We start from the raw sequence: 21,376 nt of genomic DNA on the forward strand, positions 1-21,376 counted from the left end.
GGCCCTTTTTGCAGGCTAGGGACACTTGTGCCTTTGGGCACGAGATGTGACTGATGTAGTCTAAGGAGCTCATCTTGCACTGCCTCATCCTCCTTCCACAGATCTTTTGTTTCCAGGAACTTCCTGCATATTCTCTAGGGGGGCTCGTTGGAGCAGGGGCAGAACATGATACCCCTCGAAATCCCTGGTTCTCACCCTTTGCAGAGCATCAAAATGGTCTATAGTGCTTTTACAATTGTACATGCCCACATCACCCCAGCCCTGCCGGGGCCTGCTGATCACGTTCTTCAGGATGGGATTGGACACATGTGCTTTGTAAACTCTCCCTTCTCCTGGAGCCTCCTCCTCGTCCTGCAGACTGGGCCCATGCACTGTTCCTCTGTCTTTTGTAATTATTTTTTATTAAGGCAGATATAAGTAAATGGAGATTGGTTATCAGAATACAGTCAACCGTGGTTTGAATCTATTGAGAAAATTAAGTTGCTTTAAGACTAGAAGGGCTCAGGGGTCGAAGTCAGTTCACCTTCACGTTCTCAGCACACGGGTTAAGCACAGGAACCAGCACTAAAGATTTACTCCTGACCACAGTGGTCTGACGGTTCTTGTTTCACCAATGTGATGGAGAGTAGTAAGTCACTGACTCTTTCCTTAAGTGTGTTTTAATATAATTACTTGTTTATCCTCTGTTCAGTGCAATTCAGCAAATATTATTGAGAACCTACGCTGTGCTAGGCATTGTTCTAGATGGTAGGGATAGAGGAGTGAACAAAACATGAAATTGCTGCCTTCATGGGACTTTCTGTTCACCAAAATATATAGAGAGAGTCACATAGAATTTAGTATGATGGAATTAAATGGCTGCGTTATAGCATTATGAAATACCACTTTAGGAGAATTCTTTAGAATTGGCCTGAGTATCCCTAAGATCAGAAATGGAAGCAGATCATTTAGTTAAGAATGTGAAACCTGGATTAAATTTGCAGAATGTTAAGAGACTGTGTTTTTACTAATACAATGTGTAGCGCGTAGGTGTCCAGGTAAATATATTCTGAAGGCAGAATGAATAAACCAGGGGGCTCCAAAAAAGGTAGCTAGGGACACTGTCAGAATTAAAGTTTATCCTTTGATTTTGGGAATAAGTCTTCAGAGTTATTATTTTGTGCAAATCTTTCTTTGACTCTATGCTTTTTAACTCCGTGTATTTAATTCCATGTGTCTGCAGCTGCCTTAGGCCCTGGAGTTCATGGTATTTTATCTACTTCTTTCACCAGTCCAACTAAAGCATTCGTTTGAGCTGAATGCATATTATTTCAGACCTCTGGGGAGCAACTTCAGAAATTACTGCTTATTTCTATACTCACCTTGAATGGGTTAATATAGCTTCCCAGATCGTCTACTTCTGTGTTGTAGTTTATGCACTAAAATTATTTGATTCAGTTAGACATAATAGGAACATTTTCAATCTGCTTTTCAAGGAATTTAAATACTAAATTATTCAAATCTTTTAGCATCTCTGTTTTAAAAGTGCTTTTGTAAAAAGGAAAACGGGTCTCTCTCTTTTATTTTGAATCATAAACAACATTCTAGGCTTCTGAATGCAGGCTAAAAAATTGACAGAACTGCAAAGATAACCAATGAAAGAAAAACACATTTGATAAGATTTCAAAATTTCAAGAGAACATGCGAAAACAAACCCAAGGATCAGGTTTTGGTCCTGGCTCATGTTGCTATTTGTTACTAAACTAACTTAGAGAAGAAGTGCATAGTGTGTGAGAGAAGGAAAAAAGGATATTCTGGAAATCATTATTAATGCTAAAATTTCTGCATCTAATTTTAGACTGCTTATGTTTGGAATTTCATGTGCGTGGTGAAAATGTGTGTTTCAGGTCTGTGGAGAAAAACAGCGCTTTGAGAAGTTGATGGAACATTTCAGGAATGAAGACAATAACATAGATTTTATGGTGAGTTATTTCAGTACTACATTCAATAAAGCAAACTCAGTTTCAGCCCTTTTTCCTAAATCCATTCATATTTATATATGTATGTGTATGTATGTATATGCATGTAAATGTTACAAAGGACAGGAAATTGAGTATGATATGGTATAGATCCAATCTAGAGTGTCCTTTTTTTTAATTATTCTTTTTTAAATTTTATTTATTTTTTGGTGAGGAAGATTGGCCCTGAGCTAACGTCTGTTGCCAATGTTCCTCTTTTTGCTTGAAGAAGATTGTTGCTGAGCTAACATCTGTGCCAGTCTTCCTCTGTTTTGTATGTGGGATTCCACCTCAGAATGGCTTGATGAGTGGTGCATAGGTCTGCGCCCAGGATCCTAACCCACAAACCTTGGGCTGCCGAAGCAGAGCACGTGAACTTAACCACTATGCCACCAGGCCAGGCAGGCCCCTAGAGTGTCCTTAATCTGTATTTTCCCTTTATGGTGCTTATTTACAGTTTTGTTCCTTGCATACACACTATAATAAAGGCCAGAAGCACTAATTATTTACAGCAAAATAGAGTAAAGCCATGCATTTGAGACAAAGAAGTTAACTCCTGGTGCGAATGCCTGCACTTGCCAGCTTTACCTGTCGATAGTGCTGCAGAAGAATCCTGTAGATAGAAACCAAGAATCTTGACCAATTTGTCTTTTGCACATCTCAGCTGGGGGCCTTCTCCAGACTTCTCAAAGACTAAAGTGCTTTGGTTCTTAAAATTGACTCTACGTGTCCCCCACGATTAGCATAGAGCCGTGATCCTCCCCCTGTGATCTCTTTCCTGCTCTGGTAATTCTGTGGGGTGGACTCCTACTGCAGATCGCCTTAGCAGGGTGGATCACATTCAGGAACCTGGGGCCAAGCGGCAGGACTGTCCTCTTCAGGCACGAACAGCAAAAGGAGTTTGAGCACTTCTGAATTCATATACCTAAATCTTAATCCTGGCCTGAAGATGGAATCTACTAGAGAGAATTTCCTGAGACAGATTACCCCGGAGTGCACCCCAGTCTGCAGTCTTTCTTTGACCTAATCCAGTCAAGCCAGGGAACTGGGGAACCCGGGAGATCTTACCAGATCACTTCTAGCCTGGAGTGGATCCCCAGTCATTGTGGACTCTTCTAAAACGTGTGCTTGGATGCCAGGAAAAGTTTTCATTTGAATTGCTTTAGTGATTGTAAAACATGGAACACAGCTTTGCAGATTTCTAACCCTTTTATGTGAACGTTTTTCCCCAGTCTTCAAATTTTGCATGCATCCTAGCCCTCAGCCCCTTCCAAAATCAGTCAGAAAGATGAAGACCTTTATAGAGCAGCTTTTCTGTTCCATAAAGCATGTTGTTTGCCTTTTAAAAAGGTAAAAAATAAATGTGAAACAAGAATACTTTTACATTAACTTTTTAGTTCTTGTTATTAGAATTTCTTTGGCATGTTTGAGGCTAACGTTAGCGCCGGTGATACATGCATAACAAAGTCATGCCCTGGCTAACCTACAGTTTCTTTCCTCTGCCCTGATAGGGGGAACTTATTTGTTCCTTAAAGCTGAGTTTGCAAACTGCAGGCTTTCAGGCTGAAGCCAGCCTACAGGCTTGTGAGTTTAGTCTGACAGTGATGTCCCCCCCACCCAAATTTGGAAATTACTCATAAAAATACAGATTTCTGCTTTTCTTAAACATTTCTGGTAACACTAGGCCTCTGTTCTTGCAGAGTATCAGCTGCAGGAGTCAAGTAGCCCTTTATTCTTTTGTCTGAAGATATCCTTTCTAGTTCATCACAGTCCACACCATTCCCTATTGTATTATACATGGCCCACCTCACTCATTTACCATACCTAGCGTATCTCTCTGCCATTTGAGTTTCTGCTGAAATTATATTAAGTCCTTTCAAATGTCTGCACTGTTTACAGATGAGAGTGTATTTCTTGTGAGTTCATTTGTTTATATGTACATACATTGAGGAACCATTTTTAGAGGCTGCTAGTGTCCAGGTACTATGTGCTCGATTCATGTGTCACCTAGCAAATAGTTTCCTCTTAGGCATATCATAAAACTCAACAGATCATTTAGACATGCTTTCAGAAGAGAAATGGAAAGATGCCAGAATCCAACCATATTTTTCCTCCAGAAAATGAGGCTTTTCATAAACTGTCTTAGGAATGCAGTTAAGTCGTACAACCTCCCAAACAACATATTCCTCATAAAAATATAATATAAATTTTTCTAATGTAGCATAAGACCTTTTTCTCTAATTTTTGTGGACAAAAGAAAAAACTGAGAAAATCTTCTTTAGTTCATTTAACTAAAGAATTTGAAGTAATTTTTTAGTCAATTTCAATAGCGTCCTCTTATAACCTAGAGAGTTTACACATCTTCCAAGATATCCAATGTATAACATATACTCAAAGAGGAATCTAACTGGATTAAAACAATTTACAAAAAGATAAAGGAAATGGGTTTGGCGGAGAGAGGAAGAGTAAGGCAATTTTCAGAGTAAATGTGAATCTGGGTCCGTCAATCATTTGCCTTCTTGCAGGAGACTCTGTTTAACCATAGAGGAAGAGCATTAGTAAGATATTTTCACCATAAATAAACTGACTGTCACTATTAAAAGCAAAATAGATCTGTTGAACTCTGTTCTGTGACTTACCAGTGTGGGGACTGGCTTTCTCTGGGGCAGGTCTCAGGGCCACTGATGCAGTTGTGGGAAGAAAACAGTAAATCCAAGGCTTTTATGGAATGGAAACTGGTTGATTGTTTAAAATGGAAAAATGGGTCAAAGGTTCCGTTAAGATCCTGTTAGAATGGTGGGGCCCACAGTGAAATGTTAGAAGTTATCTTGTGGGGCCACTATAGGTGATTTAAATGTTCTTTGTAATAGTTTTTACATTTTTCTGCAATATACCTGTAATAACTAACACAGTTTGTTTGATATACCTATAAGACTTTTTAAAAATAGCTTTACTGAGATATAATTAACATACCATCCAACTTACCTATTTAAAGTGTACAGTTCATGGGGCTAGCCTGGTGGCATAGTGGGTAAGTTCACACATTCTAGTTCAGTGGCCTGGGGTTTGCAGGTTTGGATCCCGGGCGTGGACATAGCACCACTCATCAAGTCATGCTGTGGTGGCATTCCACATACAATAGAGGAAGACTGGCACAGATGTTAGCTCAGGGCCAATCTTCCTCACAAATAAAAACAATAAGAAACCAAAAAAATGAAGTGTACAGTTCAACATATTTTTAGTATTTTTGCAGGGTTGTAATTCAGTTCCCTGAATTACACCTGCAGTGTAATATTTTGTTGCCTCTGCACGGATCCCTCTACCCATTAGCAGTCACGCCCCATTTTCCCCATGCCCAGTCCTAAGCAACTACTAACCTGCTTTCTGTCTCTCTAGATTTGCCATTCTGGATATTTTATATGAATGGAGTCATAATATATGTGGTCTTTTGTGACTGACTTTTCTCACTTAGCATAACATTTTCAAGTTCGTCCATGTTGTAGCACATATCAGTACTTCATTCCTTTCTATTGTCATGTAATATTGTGTTGTATGGATATATCATGTTTTTTTAATCTATCAGTTAATGCTCATTGTTTTTTTGCCCCCTGCTTTTTTGTTATTATGAACATTTGTGTACAAGTTTTTATATGGACATATATTTTCATTTCTCTTGGTTATATACCTAGAAGTGTGATTGCTGAGGCGTGTAGTAACTGTAGTTAACAATTCTGAGGAACTGTCAGACTTTTTGAAGTGGCTGCACTATTTGACGTCCCAACCAACAATGGATGAGGGTTCCAATTTTTCCACATCCTTGCCAACACTTGTTATGGTCTTTTGTTTTGATTGTAGCCATCCTAGTGGATGTGAAATGGTATCTTATTGTGGTACCTTTATGACTTTTAAATTTAAAAAAATATATAAAATATTTTTAAAGACCTAATGAAATGAAGGAAAAGGAAATTGGTAAGTGAGCTTAGATTTATGCAGTTAAAAGCATGTGCTTATGATTAAACTGAGAAAACAAGTTTGGAGCTGTCTCACCCATTGGCAATTTCATTTCAGGTGGCCTCTATGCAGTTTATTAATATTGTAGTCCATTCAGTAGAAGACATGAATTTCAGAGTTCACCTCCAGTATGAATTTACCAAGTTAGGCCTGGACGAATACTTGGATGTAAGTATAGCTGTAACCTTTGTCTCCAACATAAGACTTGATTTATCACTTACCCTCAAAGATACACTTCCGTAGTGACTAAAGAACGCTTAAAGCCTATGTAGTTAACTTCTCTAGTGCTAGTTAAAAGGGACCAATCTGAGTGATGCAGTCTGCCAGAGAAACTGGATTCCTGCTGGCCCCCTGGGACCCTAGGCTGTCTTCTGCCAGCAGCTGTTTGGCCCTGGAGTCAGATCACCTCGTGTAGCCTTGCTGCAGTTTTCGTCTGCTGCCGAGCTCTGTCTGGGTCCAGTCTCGTTGTCCCCTTCATCTGTGCTGTTGAGCAATTTGCATTCTTCCTTACTCTGGGGACCCCATCTGGGCAGAGGAAGTCAAACCAAGACTGCTGTGGAGGGTTGAATAAATGCTTAGTGCATCAAAAAAATGAGGAAATCGACACTAGGAGACTTCTTCATGTAGCTGTTAAATTCTGCTTAGAGTGCTTGTAGCTTCAGAAGTTCCACGTTTAGTTCTTCGGAGAAGGGGATCTAAAGTTTCTCTTTCTCCCGCTCCCTTACCAATGCTCAGCCAGTTCCCTCAGGTTCTTCAGCTTAGAAACAAAGTTGATGTGAAAATCGTAAATGGACTTGAGTAGCTCTGTGTGCGCAGGATGTACCCTTGTCCTTGGACTCTTGGGGGGTTTTGTTTTCCCCTCTATATAGGAGTGGTTGGCTTGAATTTGGAAGACTATTAGTGATAGGGCAAGGATGGTTGACCTCAATTTCAAGGCTGTTTCTAGCTATGAAGAAGATAGACAGAAGTACTTTTCTTGGACATCTCCAGAGTTCAGCTGCCCCTCTTCATTAGAGGGTGAAGCCAGGGAATTACACAGAATGTACCCTCAGTTCTTTGCAAGGTGGAATTGCAGAATTGGTTACTTTGGAGCTCAGGGCCTCATCAGACCAACTGCGGGGTCCTGGGCTAGACTGGCCTTATTGTTGTCTGAAGAGTCTACACAGGGAGAAACATGATGGATTTCCATTAGAGAGTTGTTTGAGTTGTTTTCCCATTTAAAGACCCACTGATATCTTTGACAAAATATTGTATTGGAATCCAGTTTTTTTCCTGCTTTGAGATCAAAGTTTGTCGGTTTTCTTTCCCCACATGCTCTGAGAATGGCAGTATGGGACCAAAAATTGGGTGTGTAGATTCCTAAGGTGTTCTGGGTTCAGTCTTGTGATGGCCGCACAGAGCTCACTGCGGGCTCCAGGGTACAGTGGGAGGTAGTAACTCATCGGTCAGTGCCTGTTATTCATTGTGAAGCTTGTGGAAAATCCCACAAAGCTTAATCTCTGTTTTCCTTTCCAGCCTTTGCCGCTATTCAGAAATCTTTTCCAGTTCTGACTCCTAAACTAAGATGGAGCATACTTTCTTCAGAACAAGCTCAGTTGTAGGATTTCAAATTAGACCTAGGAGAAAAATCTATTTTCCTGAGAATTTATGTAGAATGGAATTCCTCTTAAAAATTTAAGCTTTTTCAGAACTCTGTATTTCTGTAACTTCTTGATCCTTTGATACTGGACTCATAGATAGAGGCGATTAGAAGAACATTATAGCCATATATAAGTACTTCCTTTGTTTACAAAAACTCAGCCTTGTAAGTAGCTGTTGATTTGTTCAGTAAATGTTTATTGGCATCATCCATGTGCCAGATATTGTTCTGGCCACTCATGTGTTCTCCATGTTACTTGTAAGGAAGATTCGCTTGACTTCTCATTACACCTTAGAGCTAGTTGAGTTCCGTTAGGATGCCTCCCCCCGGGATGCAGTGAATGGGGGAAAGCTTCCTGATCTGTGCTTTGGGGAGCCCTGCGCTCCTCTTGCTGGGAAAGCGTCTTGGGGAAGTAATCATGGAGGGTGGTTTCTAGCAATTTGTGCTAAAATAAGCCCAGAGCTAATATACTTTATTAGTGTCTACCTCACCTCCCACTTAACTCTCTCTCCCAACTGGGGGACTATCATCACTACCCGGGCAAGATACCACCCACTTCAACCTCTTCTGCTACACAGATACCCCTCAGGTTTTATGTTACCTGTGACTGTTGTTCCCTTTTGAAGCTGCTTTTAATTTTTCTATTGTCCTGATTTCGCCTGTATTGGAATGTTTTAGGTTGGAATATATCTACATGGGGAATAGATGTATAGGAAGGCTTAGGGAGGAAATGTCTGTACATTTGGGAGACGGTATTCACCAGAAAGTAATCTGATGGTACCCTCTTAGATGGTCACTCCATAGTTCTCTTAAGGAGGAGGATATATCAAACCCTCTCTTGGGAAAGACTGGACTATTTGGAACAAACAAAAACATGTGTAGGCTGTTGGGTAAATATGTTCTATTTCCACAGATATGCTAACACCGCCTTCTCTTGCATTTTGATTTTTAGAAGCTGAAACACACTGAGAGTGACAAGCTGCAGGTACAGATTCAGGCTTACCTGGACAATGTGTTTGATGTCGGAGCTCTCCTGGAAGATGCTGAAACCAAGAATGCAGCCTTGGAGAGGGTGGAAGAACTGGAAGAAAACATCTCTCATGTAACTACATCTCAGAAGAGGGAAAATTGCTTATGTTTCAACTGGGTGCAGAGCAGAATAAATGTTAGCTTTTATGGCAGTGAATGAAAGGATTTGGAGTATGGGAATGAGCTTCAGCTTGAGATAGAGAGCTATCAGAAGCTATTCTGAGGTCTTTCAGAGAAGGCAGGTGTGTTAATGCTAAGTGGAATCCATTGCCTTGCCTTAGCTCACCTGCTCAGTTTCTGCTGAGTCCAGGTTGCTGGCCATCTTAGTTATAGGCACAGGAGAGTTAGATGATTGGCGTCACGTAGAGGGAAATACAACTGAAATATGTGAGTGTGGCCGCAGGTGAAGAAGTATCTTCTTCTGAATATGTCATCTTCTACCAAATGTGTCCACACAGGCCAGTGGGCAGGACGATCTAGTGTCTTCATGATGCATGTCTGCACATTCCTGCCTTAGGGTTACTCAACTTCTAAATAGAGTCGTTTCAACAGTAGGCATTTTCAAGGACGTCAGCAAGCATTCCTGTATGTCCTCTTCTTTGAAGAAGAGTGTCCTCGCAGTATAATGTCAACTCTGGATCGCGGCAGGGACTCATTTTTCTTTGAGGGATTTTTCTTGCCACAGACCAAGTTGAATATGAGTCTAAAGGCCTTCAGGGGTTGTTCATTTGTTCATCCATTAAACAAATATTTAAGTACTGCAAGAATGAACAGAAAAACGGTGCTTTTTAAAAACCCAAGCATGGTGAGGGCCAGATTCTTTTGATGAACTCTGATTGACAGTGTCCTTGATTGTGAAATGAATTGTCTTTTTTTGGAGGGATAGTATTTCCCCCTTTGAACAGTCCGTTCATTTTCCTCTGCATTTTCTTAGTTAAGGGTATTGCATGTGCTTAATGGTCTTGCATCTTTTCCCATCGCTCTGAAGATGGGCATCTTCACGGCTTGTGGGTAAGCCGCGGTGGTGAGCCAAAAGCTCTCCCTTTGTAAGTGCTACAGTGACCTGGTTGGCACCTGCCGAGGAAGAGCATTTACGGGCCCGATGTTTCTTCCCTTGACATATGTGTATTATATTCTGAACCTGATCAGCATTAATCTCCACTCTTACCCCTCACCTTGCCTCCCTGATTTTCTTTACTTGTGATCATTTTCAGTGAGATGTGAGAAATTAGAAGTTGCTCGATTTTAGAGCCTTATGGGAAGAATAACTGATAACATGCTTACTCTTTCTTTTGAAGCCTCAGCTGGCATTGCACAGCCATGCTTCTGTCACTTACTGTTGTAGTAGTTCACCTGCTTATTTGAACTGCTCCTCCAAAATGACTTTTATTGTTTGGGTAGTTTGGGTGAAAACAAGCAGTAGTATTTTTTCAACTGGTTACCTGTAATAACTGAACCAGGTTTTCTGGGTCAACAATTGTCAAAAACTTTTGCCTAATAGCACCTTCTTAGGGAGAGAGAGGTGGCCCTCCCCTCCTCTCTAACTACCATTCTCTACCCTTGCTAGGCCCTGCAGAAATGGAGAGAGAAACACTGTGTTGAAACACTAAGGGAGTGACGTATGGGTTTTATTAAGGCTCACGTATAAATTTATTCCTGTTGGAAATGAATATGTATTCAGAACCATATTATAAATATTAACATTTCCAGAAAACAACTTGTGGGACACATGCAGGTTTCTGACGGGTCTTTGAGCTACACTTTCTGAGAACCAAGGACCTGATCAGAATGATCCTATGTTGTGACACAGCTTCCCTTTCAAAACTTTACAGTTGTCTGAAAAACTGCAAGACACAGAGAATGAAGCCATGTCCAAGATCGTGGAACTGGAAAAGCAGCTCATGCAGAGGAACAAGGAGCTGGATGTTGTTCGAGTAAGTGTGATGATGACAACCGCCCCAGATGGGCATTGCAGAGAATATGCTCCAGCTGTAGTCTAGTAGAACACGGAATACATTCATGTCAGAGGAATGCATTGATGCAGCATATTTATTGGAACCATTTCAGAGGTGATACTCAAATGAAAAGTACACATAGTTAGGGTCTGTACACACATGTGTGTGCAATCAGATGCTGGGGGTTCAGGACTGCCTTATCTATTACAGGTTTTGGGAGCAACAATATTCTCCCATCTGGACAAGTCTGAGTTTGATTTCGTAGATCACCCATTTGGTTGGAAATAAAAACACAGCATGGATTTAATTCATGCCACTTATTTATTTTTATTAGGATTTGGACTTCTTTCTACTTCTTTGCTTCTACTTGAAACCAGATTTGGTGGTTCCCATGGAAACAGTGAAATCACAATACAGGCGAGACCTAATGGCGTTCACCAAAAAGACAAAAGGCAAAGCACAACCTAACTGTTTTATTATCAGATAATCCCAGCTATTTTATTTGGCCTCAGCATTATTTTACCTTCCGTGTCAGATACTTATGGAGTGCCATCCGTGTACTTGGAATGGTCCAGAACATAAAAACACCAAAATGCCTGGAGGGCTTTCAGGCAAATGGCTTGCCTTTACACCACTGTTAATGAAATGGCACATTTTATGTGAAGGTTATCATGTCTGTGTGTGTTACTTGATATTCTGACATGTCCTACAGTTAACTCTAGGAAATTTATTTTCTGGCACACCATCGAGACAAAGTTGTAGCATATGGACTCAATTCAAGTTCAGACTCTCAGATTATTAGTAATAGACAGGGTGTGAAGAATGTTTCCCTGCCTGCTAGAGGTTTGTGGGGAGAGATCACGTGTACAAGACCCAACAAGTAAGTTTCATAAAATCCTTTCACTGGAACTTCTGGGGGCCCTTCTGAAAGGAACTGGGACAGCCTTTCAATTGTAACTTCTTTGTTTTCTACTAAAGACCTAGACAGAAATAAGTAATTAGTGGAGGGGAGCATTGGCTTATTTTGTTTAACTGCATTACCAAAGGGAAAATGTCACAACTATTGCTGTCCTGAGCTTGGTCAGGGGAGCATTGTGAAGGCCAGAGAAATCCATTCAAAAACAGTCAGTCCCGTGTTAGTCATGAGGAGATTATTCCATGCTTTGCAGATTTTTTTTTTTGTTGGTGAGGAAGATTAGCCCTGAGCTAAGATCCACTGCCAATCCTCCTCTTTTTGCTGAGGAAGATTGGCCCTGAGCTAACATCCGTGCCCATCTTCCTCCACTTTATACGTGGGACGCCTACGACAGCACGGCTTGATAAGCGGTGTGTAGGTCCACACCTGGGATCTGAACCAGCAAACCCTGGGCTGCCAAAGCAGAGCACGTGAATTTAACCATTATACCACTGGGTTGCCCCCATGCTTTGCAGATTTTTGATCCCAGTCTGACTTCTATCCAAGTCTGATTTAGGGCCCTTTCCTGATATGTGTCTAGGAGTTACAAATGAATTTTAAAATAATTGAAAGGAAAACATGCACCACCAGAACATGCTCAGGATATTCCAAAGTCAGCTATCAAATTATTCTTGGGTTATCTCTGCCCTATTCCGCTCCACCCACAAGGAAAATTGAGTTAGCTGCATTTACTGATGGAAAGCCACATTAGTAATAACAATTGTTAGAATATATAGCACACATTACGAGTGAACAGTTGAATATCAATGGGACTTGTTGGCTGAGTCTGTAGAACTCCTATATATATATATATATATATATATATATGAGTAACCTTTTCTGTTTTATTTGGTTGTTTTTTTTATCCTCAGTTTGCCGATCTGATGGTAATAGGTACGAATGTCATGTGAAGACAAACTCTTGACCATGGACTCTTTTGCAGGAGATCTACAAAGATGCAAATACCCAGGTTCACACATTAAGGAAGATGGTCAAAGAAAAAGAAGAAGCCATTCAAAGACAGTCTACCCTGGAAAAAAAGATTCATGAACTGGAGAAACAAGGGACCATTAAAATTCAGAAGAAGGGGGATGGGGACATCGCTATACTGCCGGTTGTGGCTTCTGGTACATTGTCCATGGCGTCAGACATGGCAGTGGGACAAATAACGGGGGCCGCCTCCACAGGACCCTTGCCCCCTCCTCCTCCAGCGCTACCTCCGTCGTCAGACACTCCTGAAGCAGGTAAGAAGCCTTGGTGGGAGAACTGAGGTGTACTATTGGGACGTTTGTGTTTCTTTTTTTATCCACTTTTCATTTATGTCCTTTGTCTTCTGTTGTTGGCATGTTCTTTTAATTACTGATTTTAAGTACTCTTTACATTTTGAGATTAAGGTTATGAATCTTCATTTCACGTATGTTGCCGTATATTCCCCATTTGTCAATGAGGACATTTTAGCCTTTGAAAAAAATCCTTTGTTTTTTTTCAGTGTTTTGCTTTTGGATACTTTAGGTGCATATGACATATTGCAGGAAAAACCGTTCCCCTATTTCCAAAGTCACTTTGTTTCTTTTCTTTTGCTAGTGCAAAATGGTCCAGCAACCCCACCTATGCCACCACCACCCCCTCCTCCTCCCCCACCCCCGCCTCCCCCACCTCCTCCCCCACCCCCACCTCTCCCTGGTCCTGCAGCTGACACTGTGCCAGCTCCTCCTTTACCACCTCCCCCTCCTCCCTCTGCACCCCCGCTGCCTGGGACGTCTTCACCCACAGTGGTTTTCAACTCAGGATTAGCAGGTAAGAGCACAGAATTAAGACCTAGGTACTTGTGTAAGAAATACTCATTTATCTTCCCTCCAGAGGCTCAAAGCCATTCTTTCAAAGTCCAGGTCTTTTGCAGTCACATGCATCTCCTCTTAATATGAGAACATTCCTGCTGATACAGCCAGTAAAGGGGAAGTTGTCAGCACAGGAGGCATTTTCCTCTAAGCAGCCTTTGTCACTCTCTCCCTAGCAGGAAGTTCTGATCTCACACCATCTTCCCACCTTCGCTTCTCCCCCCTAGAGAAGGGAAGCGAGACAAGTTACCTTCTTAGGGATCAGTGCGTTACATTGGGTCCAGCAAACACTTCTGGACCTCTGTAGTAGTCAGAGCTCTGACACACAGTGCTGCTGGTGCTTCTGGCTCTTTTTTTGAAGATGTTTGTGCAAGATGCCATCTATAAAAGGGAAAATGCCTTTCTATGTAATTGCCTGCTGTAGCCTTCCAGGCATTTCTTCTGAGCATTTGAGGATATCAGAATTCACTGTAGTGGAATCACGCTTCAAGGGGAATGTTGCCAACAGCAGTGTCTGCATGCCTTGAAATGCCTCTACATAAGCATGTTGTCCTCCTGTTAACCAGGATAGAATGCACCATCCTTACCTCACCCAGGAACAAAAAGGGGTGGATGTGGGGCCAGAGGAAGAGAGGTGCTCGAATGCCTTGAAATATAAGTTGTTATTTTCGATTCATGGGAATGAATTTTTACTCTTTTCTAAAATATTGCAAGCCATTTTCCCAGTCACGGCGTGCTCCTCTGGCGTTTGGAATTGCTCCGAGCTTTGCCGTACCATCCCTGTGACATGGATGATTCTGCTTCCTCATCCACTTCAGTCCCTTCACGAGGTCTCTTATTTCCCACGAAGAACTACCCCTCTAATAGTCTCCATTTCCAAGGCTGCGATAGTTCTCAGAGCCTTTTACCCAGAGCCTAAAAGCCAGTCTCAGCTGTCAAAGATTTCCCACTCTCTGTCCCTTGGAGTGTCCCGTCAGCAGCTTTACCCGACAATCATTAAGGCTGGTTCATCCTAATGATGGAAGCCCTTTTGGACCCCCGAAAGCCACCCATAGCAGACTTGGTCCACATCAAGTCCACGGTGAGTGCTTCCACCCCACCTTCTATAAAACTGTGGAAGAGTGGCTGGCCCGGTGGTGCAGCAGTTAAGTTCGCACGTTCCACTTCGGCGGCACGGGGTTTGCCAGTTTGGATCTCGGGTTTGGACATGCCACCACTTGGCATGCCATGCTGTGGTAGGCGTCCCACATATAAAGTAGAGGAAGATGGGCACGGATGTTAGCTCAGGGCCAGGCTTCCTCAGCAAAAGAGGAGGATTGGCAGCAGATGTTAGCCCAGGGCTAATCTTCCACAAAAAAAAAAAAAAGACACAAACTGTGGAAGAAACACACAAGATGCCTGTTCAAAGTAATGTTTGCAGTAAACCCGTGACTTATTTCTACCTTTCAAGGTCTCCCCCATCTACTGCTTTTTTCTAGAACTTTTATTGCTTCTGAAGGACAAAAGTTGGAGGAGTATCATTTTGGAACTGTTGGATTTCGCAATGTAAACAAACAAAAAACCTCTTAACAAGCCTCAGGAATCTGTTCTGTCAACAGGCTGTTGTGACTGTGTGTGAACACTTTGAATTGTCGTGTGCACCTGGGCTCACTTGTAGGCTTTCCTTGTAGCCCCCGAAGGGCATGCAGTGAGAGACACTGTGGTGTCTCTCCTTTGGTACTGCCTCCCTTCTCTCTGGCAAAGCCTAACGTGTGATACGGCTTCCATTTCCATTCACCTGAGCTCTAACGGAACTAGGAACTCAGAACTGCCTTGGCAAAAGAGCAAAAGAACCAAGAGGCTGAGATGCGCAGGTCCAAGGCTCCCTTCTGAATGGCTCTTGTCCCCTCTGGTTAATTTTTTTGCCTGGGTTCTTCCTACTACTTAAAATGTGTTGGCTCTGTTGATTGCCTCAATCTTAGGAAGTGGAACTCTGTGTTCAGCTGCTTGCCCACTGTTACCTTCAGGGTTGTTGCAGTTCAATTGGGAGTTGTCCTCTTTGTGTCTCATACGATTTAGAGGGCGGTATGTGGGATTGAGGAAACTCCTCGTTAGTGCTGTAAGTGTCCATTAAACAATTACAAGATGTTCTGTTTTACAAGATGTAAGGGTTGTAACATACTTATGAGTCTTTGATAGCTTGAGATCAGGCAATTTCTACAAGACCTTTAATCTCTTTTCACTACTTATCCTTAATTTGGCTGTGAATACTTAGTGGTTGTAGCCCATTTTGTGAGATGTTTTGCCAGTGTGTTCAGTAACTGTCTCTCTCTTCTGGAACTGAGGCCAGAGAGAATCCGGATGTTCCAGTAGAGCCAAGAAGTAGAGGTGAGATGATAGGCCACAGACTCATGGGCAGCCATAAACCTGTGACATCCCTGGGTCTCTGGATCCACAGGCAATAGGGTGTCTTATGTCTTCACTAGGCAGTGAACAGGTGTGTTTCTGGTGGCCAAGACAGGAGACCAGGAGGTGGTCCCCTAGGTGTATGTAGTTGAGTTTTCTTTCCATTTTTTAGAGAAAATACTAGTAATGTGAAATATGCATTTGCAGTATAGGGCTTACTTCCTCAAATCTGTGATCGAGTTATCTGTCTCCCATTTCCTGGTTAGGTCGTCTGTGACAGACCACTCGCTGGGCAGGCTGTAACCTTTGCTGTCTCTTTGAGAGAATGTGCTTTGGAACTTCACAATGAGAATTTGGACTTCGGCTGATTATTTTTCATTTAGAAATTGTTCATATCTTATGGAATACCTAGTGCAATTCAATATGGCTGTTTGGGACCATTATAACGAAATCATTTTTTTCCCCTCTTCTAAAAAGGAATTTTTTTATAAGCAAAATAATAAGTGAGTCTTCAAGGCAGGCCTGAATGGAAATGAATTTTTGGCTCTGTGCTGCCTTGTGAAATGTGTCCAAGAAGCATGAAATTCTATGCTAAGAGTGCGTGAACTGCTGAGCCGCTTGACTCTAACCATATCTAATATATTTTTTTGTATTTTCTTTGTTCTTTCTGCTTCCACAAAAGATGGGCCAATCAAGCTTTTCTGTAGGTTGCTCCTCACTGAGTGTGTTCAGTATTTGCCATGTTTTCCTGTTGGTCACACTGTGCCTTGACATCTTTCCACTCCATCTCACATTGATCCATTACATCTTGACTTTGTGTCTGCGGGAAGTCTTGGTGTTGGCTGACTGTTACCCCAGGTTTGCCCACACATTTTAGTTGAACCTGTAGAAGAGATTATGGTCCTTTAAGCAGACATCCTGGATTTCATATGCCACATTCCTTTCCCCCTGAGAAAAGGAGTGTTTTTTCTTTTAATTTTTGTAGTTGGATCTAAGGCCTCAAGTGTAGAAGGAATTTAGACTTATTCTGAGAGAAAAAGGAAAGCTCCTCCACAGAATAAGGAAAAGCTGCTGGATGCTGCTCTTTTAGTCCCCTTGGTCTCCAGCTCTCCCTGTGAAACACCCACCTACCCATGCAGAGCCACTTCCTTTAATCTGAACACCAAGAACACGGTGTCTATTGGGGCCACTGATAGGCCCCTCCTGCCCTAACCTACCGCTGCATTCCCCAGTCAGAGTCAGGACAGCCTTTCCAAAGAGAACTTTTTTGCCTGTGTTCTGCTTTCAGGCTTATTCCTAATCTTGCTAAAGAGTTAAAAAGTAGGGTGGCTACAAATGGAGTGACTTTTAGTGAATGTCCTGAGGCCTAAAGCATCTGTGGCGGGATGGTGGAACCATATGGCACTGACCTGTCACCTCAGACTATGAAAAGATCCCCTCCCCCGCTCCCCCTTCTTCTCAGTCAACATTGCTGAAGTGCCCGACTAGAGGAAGGTCTGTTCCTTGCTCCCTTGGAGGACAGGGTTTTGCTGGGTAGTATAGACCAAAATGAAGTGTGGCGAGGAATGGGGAGTGTGCGTATCCTCACTACCCAACAGGAGTGGGTCGTGGGGACTAAAGTGTCACATTTGGTGGTGGAAAGGCCTGGTTTGGCAAAAGCTGTGTTTCTGTGTTCCTGCATGCCTTTGTGTGGATTTATCAGATGACATTCCTGCTGTTTCTATGGCCTTCGTAACTCTGGAGGAATGAGAGGCACCGTCTGTCTCCCCTTTTCAGTTGCCTCCCACTGAGGCAGGCAGCCGGGGGAAAGAAAGCCTAGTCTTGTGTTGAGTTTGTTTTGTTCTGCACTGAACTTCCCTCCTGTGCTAATGATGGCAAATAGTGAAGCTCCCAAATAGTGTGGTGGGCATCCCAGGACAGACTTAAGAAGGCATATATATATATAGGTGTATAGATATGTAGCTAAATGGTTTGGGAAGACTTCTTTATGATGTGTAATTAAGTAATGGAATTTGTAACAGATTACTTATTTTTTTTTAGCTCATTTCCCCAAAGTAGTGGAGTTGGTGCTTTCCCCTGACCCCTCAAGCGTAGATCCCTTCCTCTCTACTAAGAGGGTCTCAGTATTTTTAGTGAGTTCATCAATGCCTTCTAGTCACACACAGCTGACTCCTGGGGAGAACTTGCTCTCCAAAAAGAGGAGGAAGGGACTGTGGCTGTTATCAAAAAGCAGTACAAATCTTGGTTTCTAAGTACCCTTCTGTCGTCTTAAACATTTTCTATTTTGGGCTGTTCATAGCCCTTAGTCTGTTTGAAATAACTCAGCAGCCGATATAATCCCCATCATTGAAATCCTCCACGGGAATGTATTGCTCTGGCTGGAAGTCAGCCCTTTTGATGTTACATTCCTGGTGGTTTAGACAGCCACTATCTGCAGTCTCTGATCATCTTTTAAGATTTGTTTGGAAATATGTGTTCTAGAACCAAGAATTTAGGATGTCACAATTCAACTCATGCTCACAGATGTCAAACTAAGTCATGGAGTATTTGCCCTCTCTGCTATCTAATAAATATGAATAATAATTTTTGCTCCCCAACACTTTATTTGTTCTACGTATTGTCCTAACATTGTGACTATAATGCAGCAATCTAGTTGCCTACATTGAAAAAAAAGCACCTCTGGCTCTTGGAGGACTTTAACACACTGTTGTATCCTTCGACCAAATGATGACCTCAGATTGCTCTGGCCAAAGCCGTGTGTGATGTCTTTCATATTTAAAAACACCTGGGCACCTCCTGCCAGCCTTCCTCCAGTGTTAAAGTGTCATCTGCAGGGACTGTTGTCTGATTGTTCTTGGGGTCTTGGTGGAATCTTAATTTCATTCTCTCTGACCTCTGTAGCTGTGAAAATTAAGAAGCCAATCAAGACGAAATTCCGAATGCCAGTTTTTAACTGGGTCGCCCTGAAGCCAAATCAGATCAATGGCACAGTCTTCAACGAAATTGACGACGAGCGAATTCTGGAGGTATCTTTCTTGTTGGGTAGAAAATGGGGGGCCCTCTCTGTGCAGCAAAGCTAAAATGGGTGCTCTGGAAGTCTGGAAGTTAACCTGGAGGTTTCAGCGGTGAAGTGCCAGTGTCTTAGGTGCCTTGATGTAAAGAAGAAAAGGATTTACAATATCAGACAATAAAGTTACGTGCTGTGGGGCCGGCCCAGTAGCGCAGTGGTTAAGTGCTCACGTTCTGCTTCTGCAGCCCCAGTGTTCGCCGGTTTGGATCCCAGGTGCGAACATGGCACAGCTTGGCAAGTCATGCTGTGGCAGGCGTCCCACATATAAAGTAGAGGAAGATGGGCACTGATGTTAGCTCATGGCCAGTCTTCCTCAGCAAAAAGAGGAGGATTGGCAGCAGATGTTAGCTCAGGGCTAATATTCCTCATAAGAAAAAAAAAATTACATGTTGTTTTGTAAGGTGGTTCTAAAACTGTGTTTAAAAAGTTATGTTAAAATGAATAGTTTTGAGCCTCTTCAGTGTATGCCATAAAATATATATCTGACACAGTCTCTGCCCTTAATTTGTAAAAAGGCATAAAAATGGTTTATTGAACTATAAGCGAATAAGGACTCAATAATCACACTCAGTAGCTGGTTTGATGGATAGTCTGTGGTGGCCATCCCTGCAAGGTAATTATTGAAAGGCGTTTGAATTGGCTGGTTGGAATCAGTTGTCTGTTCAGGTCCGTATATGTGGCGTAAGTCACACTCTAACGCAAATAGGAAAATAGAGCAAGCCACGATCACAGACAAGTATTGAGTAGAAAAACTGAGTTCTTTGACACTTAAGAAACCGTCTAAATGGTGGCTTCCTGACTTAATTTTTAAGTATAACCCAAGTTGCCTGTTTCATCTTTCTACCCCAGGATTTAAATGTGGATGAATTTGAGGAAATATTTAAGACAAAAGCCCAAGGTCCTGCCATTGATCTTTCTTCAAGCAAACAGAAAATAACACAGAAGGGATCAAACAAAGTGACGCTACTGGAAGCAAATAGGGCCAAAAATCTCGCCATCACTTTAAGGAAAGCTGGAAAGACCGCTGATGAAATATGTAAAGCTATTCACGTGTAAGTTCAGAGCATTCTGGAAAATTGTATCCTAGTAAATTTAGGATAAAGATGAAAAAAAGTTGTGAACTGATAAATATTTCCATAGTTGGGTAAGATTAAGAAAAAGCGATTCTTGGTATGCACACACCAGGTTGTTACATATGTGACTTCAGAGTTGAATACAATGCTAACCCTGAAGAAGGGAACCAGAAATTACCCTCAGGAGTGCTGTGTTAGAGTGAGTAATTAATTGTTTTAGGAGAATCACACTGGATTGTGACATCATTTATTATATTGGTCTGCTCTGTTACATGGGCCTACAGCAGTGCTTACCTAAAAGGAAATTTGAGAGGAGGGTTGCACATGCTAAGAAAGGGGAGAAAATGTCAGTTTTCTCTGGAATATGTGAATTTTATCCAGATTTGTTGAATCCAAATTTGATGGAATTCATGGAATGATACAGTTCGGTGCCAGATGCAAATATGATACAGATGCGTATTTTAATTTGTAACAATAGAAATGTGATTTCTGTTGTTCTTAGCACTTTTAGGACATCTTAAACAAAGTTCAGTTCTTTTTTTAATCCTGGAACTGCAGAGAAGGCATTGATTTTGTTTACTTTTCTATTAGAAAAATCTTCCTGTTGTTCTTGTGGTCATGGTAACTTTTAAATGTGATAAGGATGTTAGACGTTTCAGGAACTAATTCATCATAAATTGGTATTTCATAAATTTTGCTCAGAGACTCTTAGAGAAGTAAATGGCACTGAGAAATCGTTTGTTCCAATTTCATGTCTTTAGCCGGGATCGTAATCTAATAGTCGAGTGCCTCCTATAGTCTATTCTGATTTCTGATGTTGAAACCTTATATGCATTCTGGTTTTCAATCTTGAAATACCTTGTTTGTCATGATGATTAAATGTAATTCCATTATTTTGCTAAACAAAGATTGTCCAGAGAATAAAACGGAGGTTGTAGAAGATACTCTGTTCAAATTGAGCATTCATCCACAGGGACCCTGGTATTCCTTCAAGGGATATATGCGTTTAAGTCAAAACATCTGTAGGGTACAGGCATTTGGATGCATTTTCTTCTAAAGAAGGAAAAATAGCCCAAACTGTTGGTTTAATTGAAATATTCTACAGAGTTCACCAGATATTCTGTAATCATGTATATATAATATTAATTGCTTAATTAGCAGTACTCACATGTCTACAAAGTCGTGTTCTTGAGTCACTTAACTATCAGATACTTCAGCCTGCCTTTTGTCTCTTCCTGCTGCCATTTACTGCTTATTTCTAGAGGCTTAGAGCTATACTAATAGCCTAAAAACTGAACATGGTGATTGCGGTAAGGTCCAGGTTTTTAAGAAGGACCAGTGAAGGTACTTGATGCACAGTCAGGAGTCGGCACCAACAGGTGTCTTCGTAGTTCAGCTGTAGAGCTTGGTAACTCATGGGCTTG

At 41.7% G+C, this 21,376-nt stretch overlaps 1 protein-coding gene across 11 annotated transcripts in view; it reads left to right on the forward strand.

The window, feature by feature from the left end:
- The window catches only part of FMNL2 (formin like 2), a 292,532-nt gene that overhangs the window by 252,909 nt on the left and 18,247 nt on the right, over positions 1 to 21,376 (forward strand). For all 11 annotated transcript variants that reach the window (XM_070507768.1, XM_070507771.1, XM_070507769.1 and 8 more), the window contains 8 exons: positions 1,887 to 1,961; positions 6,066 to 6,176; positions 8,600 to 8,749; positions 10,509 to 10,610; positions 12,530 to 12,830; positions 13,171 to 13,383; positions 18,711 to 18,835; positions 19,729 to 19,931. In XM_070507768.1, coding sequence (XP_070363869.1) covers positions 1,887 to 1,961; positions 6,066 to 6,176; positions 8,600 to 8,749; positions 10,509 to 10,610; positions 12,530 to 12,830; positions 13,171 to 13,383; positions 18,711 to 18,835; positions 19,729 to 19,931 — 1,280 coding nt within the window. The remainder of the gene's footprint in view (positions 1 to 1,886; positions 1,962 to 6,065; positions 6,177 to 8,599; positions 8,750 to 10,508; positions 10,611 to 12,529; positions 12,831 to 13,170; positions 13,384 to 18,710; positions 18,836 to 19,728; positions 19,932 to 21,376) is intronic.

Source organism: Equus asinus, chromosome 4, assembly GCF_041296235.1.
Source record: "Equus asinus isolate D_3611 breed Donkey chromosome 4, EquAss-T2T_v2, whole genome shotgun sequence".
Lineage (NCBI taxonomy): Eukaryota > Metazoa > Chordata > Mammalia > Perissodactyla > Equidae > Equus > Equus asinus.